Below are 22,857 nucleotides of genomic sequence, written 5' to 3'. Positions count from 1 at the left end.
GCAACACTTTGTTACAGTGTGTTGTCTGCAACTGTGAGTTGCCAGGTCCTGTCCTGACTCTAGTCTGTTTCCGCCACCCCTGGGGGCTGAGTACCCAGGGTCGCTACCTGTATCTCTGACTTCTAGTCTGTTTCTGCCACCCTGGGGGCTGAGTTCCCAGGCTCGTTCCTGTATATTGTTCCAGGTTCAGTTCCTGTCTGAACAGTGTCCTAGCCAGTTACCTGTTTGTCTCTATGTCCGAACCTTCCCTTTTCCTGCGGTGTCTGAACCTGCACCTAACTCCAACTCGTTGTCTCTGTACTTCTGTTTGTGAGTTTTGTGTCCACTCGCTACTTCATTGTAAGTACAGTGCTGTGCAAATTAATTGGGACAAAGCCAAAAAAAAACATATTTTTGAATATTTAATAATAAAATGTTATAATGCACTGTTACATACTAATTTTAGTAGGAAATATGTCCTCCTTTAGCAGATGAGATTTTCAATGCGTTTTGGCATTGATTCTACCAAGTTTTTGCATAAATTCTTCAATTCTTCATCATGGAGCCACACTTGTATGGCACTGTTTATCATGCGTTCTTTTGTTGTACAGTCCATTTTGCCATGACGTCTCTTCACAATGCTCCACAAATTTTCTATAGGATTTAAGTCTGGTGAATTGCCAGGCCAGTCCAGCACTTTTACTTTATTTTCTTCCAGGAATTTCTTCACACACTTGGAATTGTGGCATGGAGAAAAAGTACACTAAACCACTCCTTACAGAAACAAGCTCTCAACTGAAGCTGAGGGGGCAGCTAGTTGTTATTTTCTGACGAAAACCAGTCAAACCACATTTTGTTACTCACGGTTGTACACTCACACCTGTTCAAAAAAGTTAAAACTGGTTTGAATCACTGACTGGTAACCAGCTTACAATTTTACTTAAAAAATGCTTTGTCCCAATTAATTTGCACAGCACTGTACCTTGTGTATATCTGGCTCTGCTTGTCCACTTTCCCTTCCTCCGTATCTACCTCCTGTGTTCTAACCATCTTCCTGTATTTTCCAGTCTGTTCCATGTGAACGGAGCCCTGTCCTGTCTGCCTGTACCTTCTGCTCTGTTCTGCTCTGCTTGTTCACCGCACCCGCGGTTCCGCTCTGCTCTGCTTGTTCACCGCACCCGCGGTTCCGCTCTGCTCTGCTTGTTCACCACACCTGCGGTTCTGTTCTGCTTGTTCACTGCACCTGCGGTTCTGCTCTGCTTGTTCACCGCACCTGCGGTTCTGCTCTGCTTGTTCACCGCACCTGCGGTTCCGCTCTGCTTGTTCACCGCACCCGCGGTTCCGCTCTGCTCTGCTTGTTCACCGCACCCGCGCTTCCGCTCTGCTCTGCTTGTTCACCGCACCTGCGGTTCTGCTCTGCTTGTTCACTGCACCTGCGGTTCTGCTCTGCTTGTTCACCGCACCTGCGGTTCTGCTCTGCTTGTTCACCGCACCTGCGGTTCTGCTCTGCTTGTTCACCGCACCTGCGGTTCTGCTCTGCTTGTTCACCGCACCTGCGGTTCTGCTCTGCTTGTTCACCGCACCTGCGGTTCTGCTCTGCTTGTTCACCGCACCTGCGGTTCTGCTCTGCTTGTTCACCGCACCTGCGGTTCTGCTCTGCTTGTTCACTGCACCTGCGGTTCTGCTCTGCTTGTTCACCGCACCTGCGGTTCTGCTCTGCTTGTTCACCGCACCTGCGGTTCTGCTCTGCTTGTTCACCGCACCTGCGGTTCTGCTCTGCTTGTTCACATCACCTGCGGTTCTGCTCTGCTTGTTCACCGCACCTGCGGTTCTGCTCTGCTTGTTCACCGCACCAGCGGTTCTGCTCTGCTTGTTCACCGCACCTGCGGTTCTGCTCTGCTTGTTCACCGCACCTGCGGTTCTGCTCTGCTTGTTCACCGCACCTGCGGTTCTGCTCTGCTTGTTCACCGCACCTGCGGTTCTGCTCTGCTTGTTCACCGCACCTGCGGTTCCGCTCTGCTCTGCTTGTTCACCGCATCGGCGGTTCCGCTCTGCTTTGCTTGTTCACCGCACCTGCGGTTCCGCTCTGCTCTGCTTGTTCACTGCACCTGCGGTTCCGCTCTGCTCTGCTTGTTCACCGCACCTGCGGTTTTGCTCCGCTCTGCTTGCTCACCGCACCTGCGGTTTCGCCCTGTTCTGTTTGTTCACCGCTCCGGCGGTTCTGCTCTGCTTGTTCACCGCATCGGCGGTTTCGCTCTGCTCTGCTTGTTCACCGCATCTGCGGTTTCGCTCTGCTGTCCACCGCACCTGCGGCTCCGTTCCTGTGTCCCAGTCTGTACTGGTCCCTATCCTGCCTGCGCTCCTACCTGCCAGTACCCGCCTGTCTGCATGCCAGCCGTGCCTGCCAGTGCCCACCTGTCTGCATGCCAGCCGTGCCTGCCAGTCCCCTCCTGTATGCATACCAGCCATGCCTGAAAATACCTACCTGTCTTTATACCAGCCGTGCCAGCCAGTACTCGCCTGTCTGTATGCCAGCCTAACCTGCCTGTTCCTGCATTCCCCGGTGTGGGTCAACTACTGTGACCGGAGTCTGACCTGGAGTAGCACCTGGTTCCTCTGCTCGGTTCCTCCCTGGTTCACGGAGTCGACCGAGCCGCCGTGTGACCTTGGTCGGACCGAGTTGATACTTAGTTACGCCCCTCCTGGCACTCCTCGGTTCATGGTCCAGTGGGATCACTCATCACGCTCACGCCAGTCAGTCCGGGCGCGAGCGTAACAGAGGGTTAACCCACAGAAAGCATTCAAGTGCAATTCTTTTACCTATAGGGTAGTTAATTAGTTTTAGGAGTTATAAATATATGATATTTGAAGGTCCCACTACAGAGACCACCATTGATCATTAGAATGTTGGTCCTGAACCTGTATTCAGGAGTAGATTTAAGAGCACAGTGGTAACTAGACGTTCTCTTACTTCTTTGGATGTTGATTGTGGTACCGTTCATGTGTGACCAGAGCTCAATTTGAGCCCCTCAAGAACTGTAGTTTGGGACCCACAACAATTATACAGTTACTCCCTATCATGCGGATAGATTTTTTTTAAATAACTCCTTATTAAAAAACATTTTCATTCAGTAATAGTTTTACATTTTTGCTATTCTATTTTTCTACCTGCAGTTCGCGAAGCAGAACTGAGGAGACTGCGCAAATTGAACATGGAGTTTGAGGAGCAAAATGCAATTTTACAACGACACACTGAGAGTATGAACAGCGCCAAAGAGAGGCTGGAACAAGAACTGGCACAGGAGGAAAGGCACGCAATGATCCTCCAACAGCAACTGCAAACAATTCGACAAATTTTGCTAACAAGTTTCTCATCACTTCCAATTCCAGGTGAGACAGTATTGACACATAATGCTCATCACCCCACAAGACCCCAGAAATGCTAATGTACAATTATGTGGGCTAACTGAATGTGCGTTCCATTTGTGTAATTCCTCCTACGTACTATATTAGGTATGGAAAGTATTCAGACCCCTTTAAATTTTTCACTCTTTGTTTCATTGCAGCCATTTGGTAAATTCTAAAAAGTTCTTTTTTTTCTCATTAAAGTACACTGTGCACCCCATCAAGACTGAAAACCCCCCAGAAATGTAGACATTTTTGCAAATTTATTAAAAAAGAAAAACTGAAATATCATAGTCATAAGTATTCAGACCCTTTGCTCAGACACTCATATTTAAGTCACATGCTGTCCATTTCCTTGTGATCCTTCTTGAGATTGTTCTACTCCTTCATTGGAGTCCAGCTGTGTTTAATTAAACTGATAGGACTTGATTTGGAAAGGCACACACCTGGCTATATAAGACCTCACAGCTCACAGTGCATGTCAGACCAAATGAGAATCATGAGCTCAAAGGAACTGCCCAAGGAGCTCAGAGACAGAATTGTGGCAAGGCACAGATCTGGCCAAGGTTACAAAACAATTTCTGCATTACTCAAGGTTCCTAAGAGCACAGTGACCTCCATAATCCTTAAATGGAAGAAGTTTGGGACCACCAGAAGTCTTTCTAGACCTGGCTGTCCAGCCAAACTGAGCAATTGTGGGAGAAGAGCCTTGGTGAGAGAGGTAAAGAAGAACCCCAAGATCACTGTGGCTGAGTTCCAGAGATGCAGTAGGGAGATGGGAGAAAGTTCCACAAAGTCAACTATCACTGCAGCCCTCCACCAGTCAGGCCTTTATGGCAGAGTGGCCCCACGGAAGCCTCTCCTCAGTGCAAGACATATGAAAGCCCGCATAGAGTTTGCTCAAAAACACATGAAGGACTCCCAGACTGAGAAATAAGATTCTCTGGTCTGATAAGATGAAGATAGAACTTTTTGGTGATAATTCTAAGCGGTATGTGTGGAGAAAACCAGGCACTGCTCATCACCTGCCCAATACAATCCCAACAGTGAAACATGGTGGTGGCAGCATCATGCTATGGGGGTGTTTTTCAGCTGCAGGGACAGGATGACTGGTTGCAATTGAAGGAAACATGAATGTGGCCAAGTACAGAGACATCCTGGATGAAAACCTCTTCCAGAGTGCTCTGGACCTCAGACTTGGCCGAAGGTTCACACAGCTAAAATAAGAAAGGAGTGGCTTCAGAACAACTTTGTGATCATTCTTGACTGGCCCAGCCAGAGCCCTGACCTAAATCCAATTGAGTATCTCCGGAGAGACCTGAAAATGTCTGTTCACCAACGTTCACCATCCAACCTGACGGAATTGGAGAGGATCTGCAAGGAAGAATGGCAAAGGATCCCCAAATCCAGGTGTGAAAAACTTTGTTGCATCATTCCATTCCCAAGAAGCTTCATGGCTGTACTAGCTCAAAAGGGTGCTTCTACTCAATACTGAGAAAGCGTCTGAATACTTATGACCATGTGATATTTCAGTTTTTAATAAATTTGCAAACATTTCTACATTTCTGTTTTATTTCAGTCAAGATGGGGTGCAGAGTGTACTTTAATGAGAAAATAAAATAAAATTTTTAGACTTTACCAAATGGCTGGAATGAAACAAAGAGTGAAATATTAAAAGGGGTCTGAATACTTTCCGTACCCACTGTATATTGCCGAGAGTGCATGGTTACTGGATAAGACACCGGATATGACATCTCATAACTAGACCATATAACTAGACCATGGGCCTAATTCATCAAAGTTTTCACGCCAGAATTCTGCTGTTAAAGATTTGAAAAGTCATCCAAAAATGAAGGCGCAACTTGAAGTTGGTGTAATCCCTGCTCCGCTGTGACGTTCCTTAATCCAGAAATCACACTCCAGTACCTGACTGGAGTGAGGTTTCTGGCATGACGTGCAGAGGTGTACGCCACTTATCAGATGCTCCAGATTTATACACAGGCATTCACGTTTTCAGGAATCAGGAGCGTCTGACTCCAGCACGTCATCATATCAAGACCAGCGTCAGAAGGGATCCTTTCTATGGCAACAACACCCTCAATTTTTAGGCACTGATGTTAATACAATTCATCCCATGGTGGTGACTGAGGACAGTGCTATGTGTAGGCTAAAATAATTCCTTCACATCAAACTCCTCAAACCATTTCTAAGTGAACCTCTCTTTCTGCCTGAGGCCATAGTCATGTTGGAACAGAAAGCCCTTTCCCCAAACAATTGTCATAATTTTGGAAGCATACAATTTCTGTCTTGCAGCATTATTACTACTTTTGGTGACAATTTACAGGCCCAGGTTCTTTATGCACAATGCCAGAGGTCAACCGTATACCATTCACCTAGTTTTTGTACTACACTGTGCTTTCTGATACATCTGCTCCTCTGATGGGTGAATCTGGGTTGGATACATGCTCAGATTGTGAAATGTGATTCTTCACTCCAGATTCCACAGACTGCGTGCATTATAACAAGCCAGCTGATCCTTGGCATACTGCTTGGTGATTTTGGGTTTGTATTCAGTGGCTTAACTATGGAAACCCATTTTATAAAATTCCTCATTTTTTTCTGTTGATATCACTTTAGATACGGCTGGAACTCTAAGTACCTATTTGAGACCTGCGAGTCAAAGGCTCTCCTGAGGAACAATCAATATACCCTACATAGCAAAATAGGAGAATGCAGCCAAAAGTTGAAATTTAATAAATTTTATTAATCAGAATTCTTTTGAAAATATGATAAAACAGAGTACAATAAAGAAGAGCAGTTATGCCAAAATGTAAATCTGACCAAGGGGGTACATGTTACAGTAATTCCAATACACCAAATTAGTTCAAATACGAAAGAATCAATATTCTATCACAAAGGACTTAAATGGAGCATGGCTGAGCAGATATCAAACATAAACAAATTGTATATGAATAAATAAATCTGATAAAGGGATAGTTCCACAGTATTCAGTATAATATAATATGTTAAAAAATATGATATATGCCCTGCAATCTGTCACATAGTTGTTGGCCCATATTGCACCTAGTAAGAGCTCTTGTCACATATCCAGTTATTGGCCAAAAAGGGTGCCTTGAAATCAAATGCTTGTGCTCAAACATAGTAATCAATATACTGTAAACAGTCCTAAAAGCATATTTACCCAGGGTCAGAACAAATGATCCAGAGAGTGCCACTAACGCGCGTTTTAGCTTCCTCAGATGGGTGGCATTTGGGTTAGAGCTGTGGCTATTTATACCTGTGTGTGCTGATCCAGCGTAAATCGGCACTTGCATCGCCTCCCTCCGCCAATCGGAAGTCCGCGGGTCGGCGTCCAGCGTCACTTCCGCCCGCCCACCTACATGAACGTCATGGTGCGGGCGGGAGGAAGTTAGGCCACAGTACGCATTGCCTTGGCGACCGGGGGCTGGACAGAAGAGACGAGCGCACGTCGCTGGAGGGGATGAACCAAAGGCATTGAATGATTGCTGACATAAACCGTATACTAGCCAGTTCTTGCTTATTAGTGTCTCCTATATAAATCTATAGGCATGAGGGTAAATAGACCATAAGGGTAAGGGTGAACCCACAATAAAGAGGACAAAAGTACATGTGTGTGAACAAAGACTAAAAGGTGAAATAAAGAGACAATGGTGAAGTGAATAAGACAAAAATCGAAGATTAAAGTGCAAACTCTTTAATTATAATGAAAAGACGTGTTCGTGTGAATAGAGTGCAATAAAAATACAAGTGCAAGATATATTATATCAAAAAAAGTAGATCATGCTACCAGTGCAAGTAAATAAGTGGAAGCTAAAGTGCATGAAGTGCTTAGTGCATGATGATGTGATTATACAAATCAATCTATATAAATAAAAATGTAAATGTTCGTTTGTTCAAAATTTTAAATCTCCAAAAGTTCTTCACCGATTGCTTTGAAATGTTGACACAATGTTGCATTCGAATACATGCATATTTTTATATACCTACTATGTTTTTATATACCAGCTGTTGGACGTAAAAGCAACAGTGAGAGGGGGGTGTTACGAGCTCAGTCCCAGGCTGACTTTCCCTGGCCGCCCGGCATTCTCCCCCCACCCCCGCCCTTAGTGACATCGCATTCATAAACCCTTCTCCCTCTCCTTCATTCGCTCCCCGCAGATGCCTGTGCACTGCTCCTTTCATGTCCCCCGTGGGTGGTGGGGGGATGGGGAATGACAATACCTTCTGTTCGTGGTCGAAAGATGCTGCTGCTCATCACCACCACCGCCTGAGAGGCGGCCGTCTCTGCTCGCTGGCAGCGCTGCTGCTGTGGCTTATTTTCCGGCAGGCGAGTCTTATTTCCGACTGCGCAACAACAAGTGGGGGAGGGAGGGAAGGAGAGGCACAGGTCGCGGTCTCCGCTCTGGGCGCTGGGCTGGGCCCGAGCCTAGCAGCAGTGGGCAGATAGCGAGCTAGTGCAAATCCCACTGCGCCACCGACAGGAGTGGCACTTTGATCTGGCTGGTACTGGCCCGGGACATGTCAAGCGGATCACCCCCTCCTCCTCTGCTGCCACCTGCCTTCATCTCTGCGCCCACCCCTGTCACATTCCCTCTGTACTAGGGAATTGCATAACTTGCAATCCCTGACATGACCGGCTCCATTGTGACATCTGACAGCAAGTACCGACCTCATTAGTGACCCGTGCTCAGTACAGGCCTATTATCATCTTGCGAAATATCAACCAGCCAAAGCTTTGCAACGGCACGCGGCTTGCATTAAAACAATTAATGAGCGATGTCGTTGAAGCAAAAATCTTGACAGGACCTTTCAAAGGTGATGATGTCCTCATTCCTCGCATTCCTTTGATTCCGACGGTTATGCCTTTTCAATTTGAGAGATTTGCAATTCCCAATTCGATTGGCGTTTGCAGTCACCATCAACAAAGCTCAGGGCCAATCTTTACAATTGTGCAGTTTAAATCTAGAAACGGATTGCTTCTCACATGGACAATTATATGTTGCATGTTCTAGAGTCGGCAAACCAGACAATCTCTCTATCTTTACACAGACAATAGAACAACAAAAAATTTTGTATACCCACAAGCATTGTGAAACTAAATATTTTAGAAACGTGCGCTGTCTCTTTTCTTTCTTTTCCATTTAACCAGACTGAGCCACAGCAACGCTTGGCCAGATACAGCTAGTATATAATAAGAATAAAGAGTAACCCTTTCCCGTTTTAGGTCAATTAGGATTACCATAATGTTTAATATTTGCCAAATGCCAGAATAATGAGAGAGAGAGAATGTTTTTTAAGGCATTTTTATTACTTACTGCAAAGTCAAAAGTTTACATACATTTCATTAGTATTTGGTACCATTGCCCTTAAACTGAATGACTTGAGTCAAATGTTTGGGATATCCTTCCAAAAGCTTCTCAAAATAGTTGGTTGGAATTTGGGCCCATACCTCCTGACAAACTGGTGTAACTGATCCAGGTTTGTAGGTCGTCTTGCTCACACCTGCCTTTTCAGCTTTCCCCATACATTTTCAATAGGATTGAGATCAGGGCTTTGTGATGGCCACTCCAAAACATTGACTTTGTTATCCTTAAGCTACTTTACCATTTTGGCAGTATGCTTCGGGTCATTGTCCTTTTGGAAGACCCATTTCCGCCCAAGCTTTAACTTCCTAGCTGATGTCTTGAGATGTTGTTTCAGTATTGTCACATAATCTTCTTTTCTCATGGTGCCATCTATTTTGGGAAGTGCACCAGTCCCTCCTGGGGCAAAACAACCCCACAACATAATGCTGCCACCTCTGTGTTTCACAGAAGGCTTCCAAGCTTCTCCCTTTTTCCTCCAAACGTAATGATGGTCATTATGCCCAAAAAGTTAAATTTTAGTTTCATCAAACCACAGGACATGTGGCCATAAATTAAGGTTTTTGTTCCTGTGTGCATTTGCAAACATTAATCTGGCTTTTTTATGTTTCTTTTGGAGTAATGGCTTCTTCCTGGCAGAGTGGCCTTTCAGCCCATGTTGATACAGTACTTGTTTCACTGTGGATATCAACACAATCTTACCAGCCTCCGCCATCATCTTCACAATGTCTTTTGCTTTTGTTTTTGGGTTGATATTCACATGTTGGACCAAAGCATGTTCATCTCTGGGACACAGAACCTGTCTCCTTCCTGAGCAGTATAAAGGCTGGACATTCCCATCTTGTTTTGTGATTGCGTATAATTGTTTGTACAGATGAACGAGGCACCTTCAGGAATCTTGAAATTATACCCAAGGATGAGGCAGACTTGTGCAAGTCCACAATTCTCTTCCTGATATCTTGGCTGATTTATTTAGACTTTCCCATGATGCTACACAAAGAAGCAGTGCATTTCAGGTGTGCATTAAAATACATCCACAGCTGTGTCTCTAACTCAGATGTTGCCAAAAAAACAGAATCAGAAGCTTCCAAACACATGACATCATCATACATCATGGCAGTCCATAATTGTTAAATGGCGTAGTAATCTTAGTGTATGTAAACTTTTGACTTTGCAGTAAGCAATAAAAATGCCTTAAAACATTCTCTCTCTCATTATTCTAACATTTGTCAAATATTAAACATTATGGTAATCCTAATTGACCTAAAACGGGAAAGGTTTCTTCTAATTTCATGTCAGATATTGAGAAAAACATGCATATGTGTCTTTTTATATAGTGTATGTAAACTTCTGGTTTCAACTGTAGGTGAACCCTCAAAAAACCTTTTTGACAAAAAAAAAATATGTATCAAAAATATATACAGTATATAGGAGATCTACATTATGTTGTACAAGAAATTTGAGCACATGCATTTGATTTGAAGGCACCCATTTTGGCCAATAACTGGATATGTGACAGTGCTCTTACTAGGTGCAATATGAGCCAACAACTATGTGACAGATTGCAGGGCATATATCATATTTTTTATTCTACAAAAGGATGAGAATGGGGGCGCAATAGTTTATTACCCAGGCAAACAATATTGTATAAAAGTGGGAATATGCTTACCTTGTGGGGTTGTGTCATGCACAACTCATATACTGGGCGTGAAAGAGGGCTGCTGGAGACACCAAACCTTGGTGGTTCACAATGTAATGAAAAGATAAAAGGTGTGGGTAGTTCCGCTCTCCTCCGTTAGTAAAGATTATACAGAATCCAGTACTTGTGTTGTGGATTTATTCTTTTAACAGAGCTAAAAACAGACTCGTTTCGTGGACGTCCCTTCCACTTCATCAAGTGTATAGCTTATACGGTGTTAACAGCAGGGAACATATATACACATGGACAGTGAAAAAAAATGGCACCAAAGCACCAGCAACCGTTTACCGTATATTCCGGCGTATAAGACGACTTTTGAAGACTGAAAAATCTTCTGTCTAGTCTGGGGTCGTCTTATACGCCGGTAATGCTTTTGAACTTTCAGAAATTGACATGCGGGGATACTCTGGGGGTGTTAATAAGCTGCCGTGGCCGTATCCCTGCCATGTGGGAGTTAATATAAGGTGGAGGGAGTTAAAATACGGCGGCGGTAGGTCCAGACAGTCAGCGCTTCTGTGCTGAAACTGACACATCGCTGCGTATTCCCAGCTCCGGACACAGCGCAGGGCTTCTGTGCCGACAGCTTTCACTTGTCACAGAAGCGCTGCGCTGTGTCCGGAGCAGGGAAGTTCGCATCGCTTCTGTGACAATATATGAAAAGCCGGCAATTCAGCAGCGGCATAAGCCGGCACCCGACAATTTAGAATAGAAAGAATAGAGCATCACACATAGATTAGATAGATAGAAACATGTCAGTCACATATATATGAAGTACAGTGACAGTATTGCTTACTGTACTTGTCATTTAGTGTAAAGGATTTATTAAAACAAATAATAGTGTTTTCATGCACCGTCTCTTTAAAAAAGCCGGCCGGCAATTCAGCATCTGTACCCGACAATTTAGAACAGAAAGATAGAGCATCACACATAGATTAGATAGATAGAAACATGTCAGTCACATATATATGAAGTATAGTGACAGTGCTGGTTACTGTACTTGTCATCTAGTGTTAAAATAACGGATTTATTAAAAAAAAAAATTGGCGTGGGGTTCCCCTTAATTTTAGTCTCTAGCGGAGGTTAAGCAGACGGCTGGGGCAGATGTTTGAAGCCTGGGAAGGGGGTAATACCCACGGAGCTTCCCAGACTACTAATATCAGCCCCCAGCTGAATACCTAGCCTTTACTAGCTATTAAAATGGGGGATCCCAAAAAAATGACGTGGGGTCCCCCCTATTTTAATAGCTAGCAAAGGCTAGGCAGACAGCTGGAGGCTGATATTAATAGCCCAGGAAGGGAGCCATGAATATTGGCCCCCTCCCAGGCTAGAAACACCAGCCGTCAGCCGCCCCAGAAATGGCGCATTCATAGGATGCGCCAATTCTGGCACTTAGCCTCGCTCTTCCACGCTGCCCTGTAGCGGTGGCAGGGGGTAATAGGGCTGGGGTTGATGTCAGCTTATAATGCCAGCTGACATCAAGCCCAGGTTAGTAATGGAGAGGCGTCTATAAGACACCCCCATTACTAACCCCATAGTCAAAGTTAAAAAAAACACAAACACCCAGAATAAAGTCCTTTAATTGAAATAAAGACACAAATCTTTATTGTTCTAAATTAAACCATACTTACCATCACGCCCATTCCAGCTGAAGCCAACGATCTGCAATAAAAGTAAAATAATAAAGCAACCTCATCCTTACCTCTCCATGGTTCCCAGGACGGGTCCAGCTCTGCTACATCGAGATGACAGGCTGGACCGCAGCAGAAAGCTGCCATCCAGCTTGTCATCCCGCAGACACTGAGAAGCGCAGGCATGCTTGCGCTCCTCAGTGTCTGACTGTGACGGCATCCAGATGAGCCGACAATGAACTCAGCTCACCTCCTGGACGTCCGTCACTGACAGCGTGGGAAACTTCTACTGCGCATGCGGGGAGCAGGAGAATTTTCCCACGCTGTCAGTGACGTGCATGAGGTGAGCCGAGTTCATTGGACATGATCTCGGCTCATCTGGATGCCGTCACAGTCAGACACTGAGGAGCACAAGCATGCCTGCGCTTCTCAGTGTCTGCCGCATGGCAAGCTGAACGGCAGCGTTCTGCTGCGGTGCAGCCTGTCATGTGAATGTAGCAGAGCTGGACCGGTCCTGGGAACCATGGAGAGGTAAGGATGAGGTTGCTTTATTATTTTACTTTTATTGCAGGAGATCGTTGGCTTCAGCTGGAATGGGCGTGACTGTAAGTATGGTTTAATTTAGAACATTAAAAAATTGTGTCTTTATTTCAATTAAAGGACTTTATTCTGGGTGTTGTGTTTTTTTTAATTACTTTACTAGAAATTCATGGTGGTCATGTCTAATATTGGCGTGACCCCATGAATTTCGGGCTTAGGGCCAGCTGATAATGCCAAGCTGGCCCTAACCCCTTTATTACCCAGTGAGCCACCGCACCAGGGCCCTGGATGAGTTGGGTACAGCGCCAGAAGATGGCGCTTCTATGAACGCGCCATTTTCCGGGGTGGCTGCGGACTGCAATTTGCAGCGGGGGGGGCCCAGAAAGCTTGGGTCTCCCTGCGCTGCAGATTCCAGCCCCCAGCTGCCTAGTTGTACCTGGCTGGACACAAAAATAGGGCGAAGCCCCACGTATTTTTTTTTTTAATTATTTCATGAAATAATTTAAAAAAAAAGGGCTTCCCTATATTGTTGTGTCCGGCCAGGTACAAATAGGCAGCTGGTGGTTGGGTGCAGCCCGTTCCTGCCTGCTGTACCTGGCTGGACACAAAAATATGGCGAAGCCCCACGTCAACATTTTTGGGAAAAATTAATTACAAAATTAATAATTTAGGGACTGCATCTTTATTAACCCCTCAATTGTCATTTAGTGTTAAAATAAAGGATTTTTTAAAAAGAAAATTGGCGTGGGATCCACCATCATTATAGTCTCTAGCGGAGGTTAAGCAGACGGCTGGGGCAGATGTTTGAAGTCTGGGAAGAGGGTAATACCCACGGAGCTTCCCAGGCTACTAATATCAGCCCCCAGCTGAATACCTAGCCTTTACTAGCTATTAGAATGGGGGACCCCCCCAAAAAATGACGTGGGGTCCCCCCTATTTTAATATGTTTATGAGTGACAGTTTTCCTGCTATATACCTGCATGTCATAAGAATTTAAATTAAAAAAGGACCATGTTAAATTCAAATCTGTTTTTTTTAAATTTTTACCGGTGTTTGGTATGCGTTGGAAAAGGGGTAGTCTTATACGGTGAATATATCCTAAACTCTATATTTTAACAGGAAAGTAGGGGGGTCGTCTTATACACCAGGTCGTCTTATACGCCGGAATATACGGTACATTTAAAAATTTAAAACTTTACATATTCCTTTAGAAAAAGTGTGTGTACTCGCGTCACCAAGAGATATATTAACAATTGTAAAAAAGTAAATGAGAATTATATAAAATTAAAACATCTTCCACATGTAGTGCATGATATAAAAATGGTAGTAAAAATTGTATATATAATGATTCGAACCTGCTATTTATTACTGCTCTGCACCATAAGTAGACATCGCCCTTGATCAGTACCTTTAGACCAGGGGTCTCAAACACGCGGCCCCTCCGGCTCCTTCATGTGGCCCACAGGCACATAGACCCCGTAACTATCGCGGCTCCCAACATCAGCCGCCGACATCAGTGCTGTAGTGCAGTGTATTGCCGCGCAGAGACCGGCTCTCTGCACAGCAATATCAGTGCCAGCCGCCGGCCTATCAGAGGCCAGCGGCTGACATCTGCGCATGGCAGTGACGTCATACGCCGCTGCGCTGGGACTCAGATGTCAGCTGCTGGCCTCTGATAGGCCGGCGGCTGGCACTGATTTTGCTTGGCAGAGAGTCGGTCTCTGCGCGGCAATACTTCACTACAGCGCTGATGACGTCGGCTGCTGGACGGGGCCGCGATCATCAAGGGGTCTATTGTGCCTGTGGGCCACAAATGCAGAAAGAACACCAAGGGAACGGAGGACAGGTGAGAAGAATCTTTTTTTTTTTTTTTTTTTTCTGTCATGTCTATGTGAAATACTGCACAGGGGACCTGTGCGCAGTATGGGAGAACCTGTGCTGTGCGCAGTATGGGAGGGGTAACCTGTGCGCAGTATGGGAGGGGGTACCTGTGTGCAGTATGGGAGGGGGTACCTGTGTGCAGTATGGGAGGGGGTACCTATGCGCAGTATGGGAGGGGGTACCTGTGTGCAGTATGGGAGGGGATACCTGTGCGCAGTATGGGGGGGAGGAAATCACCTGTACGCCGTATGGGGGAGAGGAAATCACCTGTGTGCAGTATGGGGGGGGGACACCTGTGCGCAGTATGGGGGGGAGACCTGTGCTTAGTATGGGAGGGGGAGCCTGTGCGCAGTATGGGGGGGGGGGGGGAAACACCTGTGCGCAGTATGGGGGGGGAGACCTGTGCTTAGTATGGGAGGGGGAGCCTGTGCGCAGTATGGGGGGGGGGGGAACACCTGTGCGCAGTATGGGGTGGGAAACACCTGTGCACAGTATGGGGGGGGAGAACCTGTGCTCAGTATGGGGGGGGGGGGAATCTGTGCGCCTTATGGGGGGGAAATTAATCATTAAATGATCCGGTTCTTAGAGAAATCTTACCAAATAAACCCTCCATCATTTACAGAAGGGCACCTACCCTCTGGAACATTTTAGCTCCCAGCAGAATTCACTCCTCCCATATAGCGAGAAATGATGAAACGAACCAAAAGAAAAAAACTATTACCAAATGTGGGAAAAGGAAATGTATGTGCTGTATAAACATCACACATGGGGCCGACACTTTTATCTCATCATCAACTGGGGAAGTTTTTAAAGTTAACTGTAATATGTCCTGAGACACTTACTTTATAATATACCTAATAGAATGCCCGTGTAGCAAACAATACATAGGTAGAACCACACAACCACTTCACAAGAGGATGAATTCCCACAGGCATCTCAAGCATGGGTTATCCCTACATATGGCCCACCAACACAACAAGGATTTTAGAAGCTTGAAAATCATGCCAATAGAACTCATTTTGGGTACTACTCCTAATAGAATCCAAAGTCTAAACAGAAAGGAGATTTACTGGATATACAAACTGCTAGGTTGTTACATCGCAGCTCCTTCCATCACCACTTGTCTCACATCCAATTTTTCCAAGTTTTTCCAGCTTGCTCCCATCCTGTACCCTCTAAAAGAACATCCGATGAGTCTATATATTAAGTGGTTCTCCTACAACAGGGGTCCTCAAACTTTTTAAACAGGGGGCCAGTTCACGGTCCCTCAGATCATTGGAGGGCCGGAATATAGTTTTTAAAAAACTATGAACAAATTACTATGCACACTGCACATATCTTATTTTGTAGTAAAAAAAAACAATACAGGAACAAATACAATATTTAAAATGAAGAACAAGTAAAGTTAAATCAACCGGTATTTCAATAGGTAGGTAACTGTACCCAATAGGCAGCATAGGTCCTCAATAGGCAGGTAAATGTCCCCAATAGGCAGCATAGGTCCTCAATAGGCAGGTAAATATCCCCAATAGGCAGCATAGGTCCCCAATAGGCAGGTAAATGTACCCAATAGGAAGCATAGGTCCCCAATAGGCAGGTAAATGTACTCAATAGGCAACATAGGTCCCCAATAGGCAGGTAAATGTTCCCCATAGGCAGCATAGGTCCCCAATAGACAGGTAAATATCCCCAATAGGCAGGTAAATGTCCCCAATAGGCAGGTAAATGTTCCCAATAGGCAGCATCGGTACATTTACCTGCCTATTGGGGACCTATGCTGCCTATTGGGGACCTATGCTGCCTATTGGGGACATTTACCTGCCTATTGGGGACATTTACCTGCCTATTTGGGACATTTACGTGCCTATTGGGGACCTATGCTGCCTATTGAGTACATTTACCTGCCTATTGGGGACATTTACCTGCCTATTGGGGACATTTACCTGCCTATTGGGGACCTATGCTGCCTATTGAGTACATTTACCTTCCTATTGGGGACCTATGCTGCCTATTGGGTGCATTTACCTGCCTATTGGGGACCTAATAGGCAGCATAGGTCCCCAGTAGGCAGGTAAATGTACTCAATAGGCAGCATAGGTCCCCAATAGGCAGGTAAATGTTCCCAATAGGCAGGTAAATGTTCCCAATAGGCAGGTAAATGTCCCCAATAGGAAGGTAAATGTCCCAAATAGGCAGGTAAATGTCCCAAATAGGCAGCATAGGTCCCCAATAGGCAGGTAAATATCCCCAATAGGCAAGTAAATGTCCCCAATAGGCAGGTAAATGTCCCCAATAGGCAGCATAGGTCCTCAATAGGCAGGCTGTTTCCCCCTTATAATGCCCTATGCAGGCTGTTCCCCCCTTATTATGCCCCATGCAGGATTTCCCTTTCTCCCACCATATAATGCCCCGTGCAAGATATCACTCCCCTGTCTTTATAATGCCCCATTCAGGATGTCACCCCCCCATATAATGCCCCATTCAGGATGTCACCCCCCCCCCATATAATGACACATGCAGGATATCACTCCCCTGTCTTTATAATGCCCCATTCAGGATGTCACCCCCCCCCATATAATGCCCCATTCAGGATGTCACCCCCCCCCCATATAATGACACATGCAGGATATCACTCCCCTGTCTTTATAATGCCCCATTCAGGATGTCACCCCCCCATATAATGCCCCATGCTGGATGTCACCCCCCATATAATGCCCCATTCAGGATGTCACCCCCCCATATAATGCCCCATGCTGAATGTCACCCCCCCCATATTATGCCCCATGCAGCATGTCACACACCCCCCATATAATGCCCCATTCAGGATGTCACCCCCCCCCCATATAATGCCCCATTCAGGATGTCACCTCCCCCCCATATAATGCCCCATTCAGGATGTCACCCCCCCCCCCCAAATAATGCCACATGCAGGATGTCACCCCTAATTTTATGTCCCATGCCTCCATACATTAAAAAAAAGAAAAAATCCAATACTCACCTCCCTCCTTGCCTGCTGCCGCTGCTCAGTTCCGGACTCCAGCGTCTTCGGCGTTGTCTCTCTCTGCGCTGCCTGTGACGGCTCAGGGGAGGGCGCGGTGGAAAGACGTCACCGCACCCTCTGACCTGAGACGTCACAGGGAGCGCAGACCAGGAAGACAGCGGATCTGCGGAGGCACGGGGAGAGAAGTATCGGGCTGCCGGGGCTCTGAGAAAGCGGGGGGAAAGGCGGGCGCTGACACCGCTCTCCTCTGCTCACAGCCCGGCGGGCCGGATAGAAGTCCTCCGCGGGCCGCATGTGGCCCGCGGGCCGTAGTTTGAGGACCCCTGTCCTACAACAACCACAATATACCAGTGCGGGCACAGGCATTCCTCCTGCACACGACTGCAATACACCAGTGCGGTCCCCGGCAATCAAGAACATGGAATACATCAACCTATGTCAATTCATTTTTTTCACCTGTTTGGACATCCCCCTCTGACTCATTAAAAGCTTTAAACCAATAACCCAAGATTACATTGCACTACACGATGTACACGGTGTTACTCATCCATTTATTCAATTTACTCACATGATCAACTAATGATCAATCATTTACAGAAATATGATATATAAACATAGGTCTTAGTAGTGATATGGAATATAATCTTATTCTATTTCTATGATATGGGCATGGACCATGGTCCCAGTAAAATCGTTGGTACAAACATAGGTTTTATTAGTGACATGGAGTGTATTCTTATTCTATCTTAATGATAGAGATATGGGCAATGGTTGATGCATATGCATACATTTGTCAGTGTTTCACTAAAAATATCTTTTTACAACCATGTCTCCTCTGCAAGAACCATCATATAATTGTATCTCTCTAAAAAGGTTACTTAAAAAACGTCTACCAACTATCAAACATTTCCATGGTCTAGATCAGGGGTCTCAAACACGCTTCCCCTCCAGCTGCTTCATGCGGCCCGCAGACACCATAGACCCCGATCGTGACCCGGTCCAGGAGCCGCCGACATCAGCGCTGTAGTGCAGTGTATTGCCGCGCAGAGACCGGCTCTCTGCACAGCAATATCAGTGCCAGCCGCCGGCCTATTAGAGGCCAGCAGCTGACACTGCACTACAGCGCTGATGTCGGCAGCTCCTGGACCGGGCCCCGATTGTCAAGGGGTCTATGGTGCCTGCTGGCTGCAAGTGCAGAAGAACGCCGAGGGAACGGAGGACAGGTGAGAAGAATCTTTTTTTTTTTTTTTCTCTGTTATGTGCACTATGGGCACCAGGATGAGCACATATGGGCATAAGGATGGGGACATATGGGCACCTGGATGAGGACATATGGGCACCTGGATGGGGGCATATGGGCACCTGGATGAGGACATATGGGCACCTGGATGGGGACATTCCTACAATATGGGGACCTGGATGGGGGACGTTATGACAAGATGAGGACCAGGATGAGGCATTACTACAAGATGAGGACCAGGCTAGGGCATTACTACAAGATGAGGACCAGGATGGGGCATTACTACAAGATGAGGACCAGGATGGGGCATTACTACAAGATGGGGACCAGGCTGGGGCATTACTACAAAATGTGGACCAGGCTGGGGCATTACTACAAGATGAGGACCAGGCTGGGGCATTACTACAAGATGAGGACCAGGATGGGGCATTACTGCAAGATGAGGACCAGGATGGGGCATTACTACAAGATGAGGACCAGGAGGGGGCATTACTACAAGATGAGGACCAGGATGGGGCATTACTACAAGATGAGGACCAGGATGGGGCATTACTACAAGATGGGGACCAGGATGGAGCATTACTACAAGATGAGGACCAGGATGGGGCATTACTAAAAGATGGGGACCAGGATCGGGCATTACTACAAGATGAGGACCAGGATGGGGCATTACTACAAGATGAGGACCAGGATGGGGCATTACTACAAGATGAGGACCAGGATGGGGCATTACTACAAGATGAGGACCAGGATGGGGCATTACTACAAGATGAGGACCAGGATGGTGCATTACTACAAGATAAGGACCAGTTCAAAAGGTGTATAGAAAAAAACTGGTATCACTAAAAATGTCACTTTTATCATGCAAAGAATGCGGCCCCCCAAATTCAATTTTTTTCCCGTGTGCCCAGCTGAGTTTGAGACCCCTGGTATAGAGGTACTGACCAAGGGCGATGTCTACTTATGGTGCAGAGCAGTAATAAATAGCAGGTTCGAATCATTATATATACAATTTTTACTACCATTTTTATATCATGCACTACATGTGGAAGATGTTTTAATTTTATATAATTCTCATTTACTTTTTTACAATTGTTAATATATCTCTTGGTGACGCGAGTACACACACTTTTTCTAAAGGAATATGTAAAGTTTTAAATTTTTAGATGTAAACGGTTGCTGGTGCTTTGGTGCCATTTTTTTTCACTGTCCATGTGTATATATGTTCCCTGCTGTTAACACCGTATAAGCTATACACTTGATGAAGTGGAAGGGACGTCCACGAAACGAGTCTGTTTTTAGCTCTGTTAAAAGAATAAATCCACAACACAAGTACTGGATTCTGTATCATCTTTACTAATGGAGGAGAGCGGAACTACCCACACCTTTTATCTTTTCATCATATTTTTTAAACATATTATAGTATACTGAATACTGTGGAACTATACCTTTTATAAGATTTATTTATTCATATATGATTTTTTATGTTTAATATCTGTTGAGCCATGCTCCATTTAAGTCCTTTGTGATAGAATATTCATTCTTTTGTATTTGAACTAATTTGGTGTATTGGAGTTACTGTAACATGTACTCCCTTGGTCTGGTTATAACTTCGCTTCTTTTTTGTTCTCTGTTTTTATCATATTTTTAAAAGAATTTTGATTAATAAAATGTATTACATTTTAATTTTGGCTACATATTCCTATTTTGCTATGTAGGGTACAGAGTTGGAATACAACAAAGGAAAGATGACTTTTATGTACCACTTGTTTCATAACTTTGTTTTGCTCTGTGAATTTGAATGGTGTATACTGCATCATGGCTGAGCTGCTGTTCCCCTTACACACTCACACTTTACAGTAATGGTACCAACAGTTGGAGCAGATCTAACAGAGCATAAATTTTACAAAACGAACTAATGGCAGAAGTTACATTTTGTGATAGTTCCACATTTAATGCAACCAAGCTGTTTATAATGACCTGTTTTTGTCTATGAAGACTACATGGGTTGCATGCTTTATTGTATGCCCCTGCTGGTGTGGCTGAAACGCGTACGCCTAGTAATGAGAAACTTGTCCATATTCTCTTGGCTACATACTGTAGTATATTTGATGTCAATTAGTTTTTAAAACTTATCACATTTTTTTTTTTCTCATCTTAAGTTTAGATCGATGTTTTTTTTTTTTTTTATCCACTAGGTCATATGAAGATGTAATTGCTTGAACAATAGACAGCAGACATGGAGGACTTTATTATGTCCACGACTGTTATGACTTTCCTTAAAGGGGTTGTGCACAAACAAAAGTATAAATTAATCACCAGATCTTGGAATAAAAATAAACTCCACAATTAGATGTGTTTAAATTAAACTGTTCCTGTCCCGAGATAATCTTATAAATGTGCCCCTGTGTAATGGCGGTGTCTGGTTGTGCAGGGACAGGTCAGATATTCCACAGTTAATGGGCATGGGGAAGAAGATCACAGCCGATTCTTTCTTTAACCCCTTTACCCCCGAGGGTGGTTTGCACGTTAATGACCGGGCCAATTTTTACAATTCTGACCACTGTCATTTTATGAGGTAATTACTCTGGAACGCTTCAACGGATCCTGCTAATTCTGAGATTGTTTTTTCGTGACATATTGTACTTCAGGATATTGGTAAAATTTCTTTGATATCACTTGCGTTTATTTGTGAAAAAAATCGGAAATTTGGCGAAAATTTTGAAAATGTCGCAATTTTCAAAATTTTAATTTTTATGCCCTTAAATCAGAGAGATATGTCACACAAAAGAGTTAATAAATAACATTTCCCACATGTCTACTTTACAGCACAGTTTTGGAACCAACATTTTTTTTCAGTAGGGAGCTATAAGGGTTAAAAGTTAACCAGCGATTTCTCATTTTTACAACAAAATTTACAAAACCATTTTTTTAGAGACCACATCTTATTTGAAGTCACTTTGAGGGGCCTTTATGACAGAAAATACCCAAAAGTGACACCATTCTAAAAACTGCACCCCTCAAGGTGCTCAAAACCACATTCAAGAAGTTTATTAACCCTTCAGATGCTTTACAGGAATTTTTGGAATGTGGAAGAAAAAAATTAACATTTACATTTTTTCACAAAAATGTTACTTTAGACCCAATTTTTTTTATTTTCGCAGGGGTAACAGGAAAAAATGGACGCCAAAATTTCTCGTGCAATTTCTCCTGAGCATGCTGATACCCCATATGTGGGGGAAAACCACTGCTTGGGCGCACGGCAAGGTTCGGAAGGAAAGAAGCACCATTTGACTTTTTGAATGTAAAATTTGCTTGAATAATTAGCGGACGCCATGTTGCATTTGGGGAGTCCCTGAGGTGCCTAAATAGTGGGAACCACCCCCCCCCCCACACACACACTCCCAGTGACTCCATTTTGGAAACTACACCCCTCCAGGATTTTATCAAGGAGTATAGAGAACATTTTGAACCCAGAAGTACGACAGAATTTGATAACATTAAGTCATCATATTGAATAAGTTGTCATTAGTCTTGAGTGCAAATGCTCGCTACTTGAGTTTGCATCGGTTACTCGGGTATGCACCAAGTATCGCGGGTGCTCAAGTGACATGCTCGAGTCCCCGCCCCGCATGTTTCACGGTTATTAGACACCCAAAAAAACATGCGGGGATCGCTTGTGCATGGCAGGCAATCCCCGAGAGTTTTTTTTGGCCGCAAAGCCTATGGGGCGGAGACTCGAGCATGTCACTCGAGCTCCCACTATACTCTGTGCATACCCGAGTACCTGATGCAAACTCAAGTAGCGAGACTTGCGCTCAACATTAGTCGCCATATCGGCGTCATTTTTTTTTTTTACTTCTGAAAAAACCCGAACCCTAACCTTAGCCCAACCCATGCCCAACCCTAGCCCAACCCTAACCCTAGCCCAATCCTAACCCTAGCACAACCCTAACCCTAAAGCTTATTTTTTATGCCGTTCCTCGTGCGGTATAAGTGATTACATGTCTTTATTCTTCTGGTCGGTGCAATTACAGCGATGCCAGATTCATATTGGGTTTTTATGATTGACAGCTGTC

At 44.9% G+C, this 22,857-nt stretch overlaps 1 protein-coding gene across 8 annotated transcripts in view; it reads left to right on the top strand.

Annotated features, from left to right (window-relative positions):
* Positions 1-22,857, top strand: part of HMG20B (high mobility group 20B) — a 228,317-nt gene that overhangs the window by 183,650 nt on the left and 21,810 nt on the right. For 7 of the 8 annotated variants that reach the window (XM_073653829.1, XM_073653741.1, XM_073654084.1 and 4 more), the window contains one exon: positions 3,154-3,369. In XM_073653829.1, coding sequence (XP_073509930.1) covers positions 3,154-3,369 — 216 coding nt within the window. Of the gene's footprint in view, positions 1-3,153; positions 3,370-6,021; positions 6,198-22,857 lie in introns of those variants that run through there. The other variant, XM_073654339.1, reaches the window with a different exon arrangement.

Source organism: Phyllobates terribilis, unplaced genomic scaffold (genome assembly GCF_046119375.1).
Source record: "Phyllobates terribilis strain yellow unplaced genomic scaffold, ASM4611937v1 Scaffold_1__5_contigs__length_1240528914, whole genome shotgun sequence".
Taxonomy (NCBI): Eukaryota; Metazoa; Chordata; class Amphibia; order Anura; family Dendrobatidae; genus Phyllobates; species Phyllobates terribilis.
Note: the sequence above shows the minus strand (reverse complement) of the source record. Positions and strands in the feature narration are given on the sequence as shown.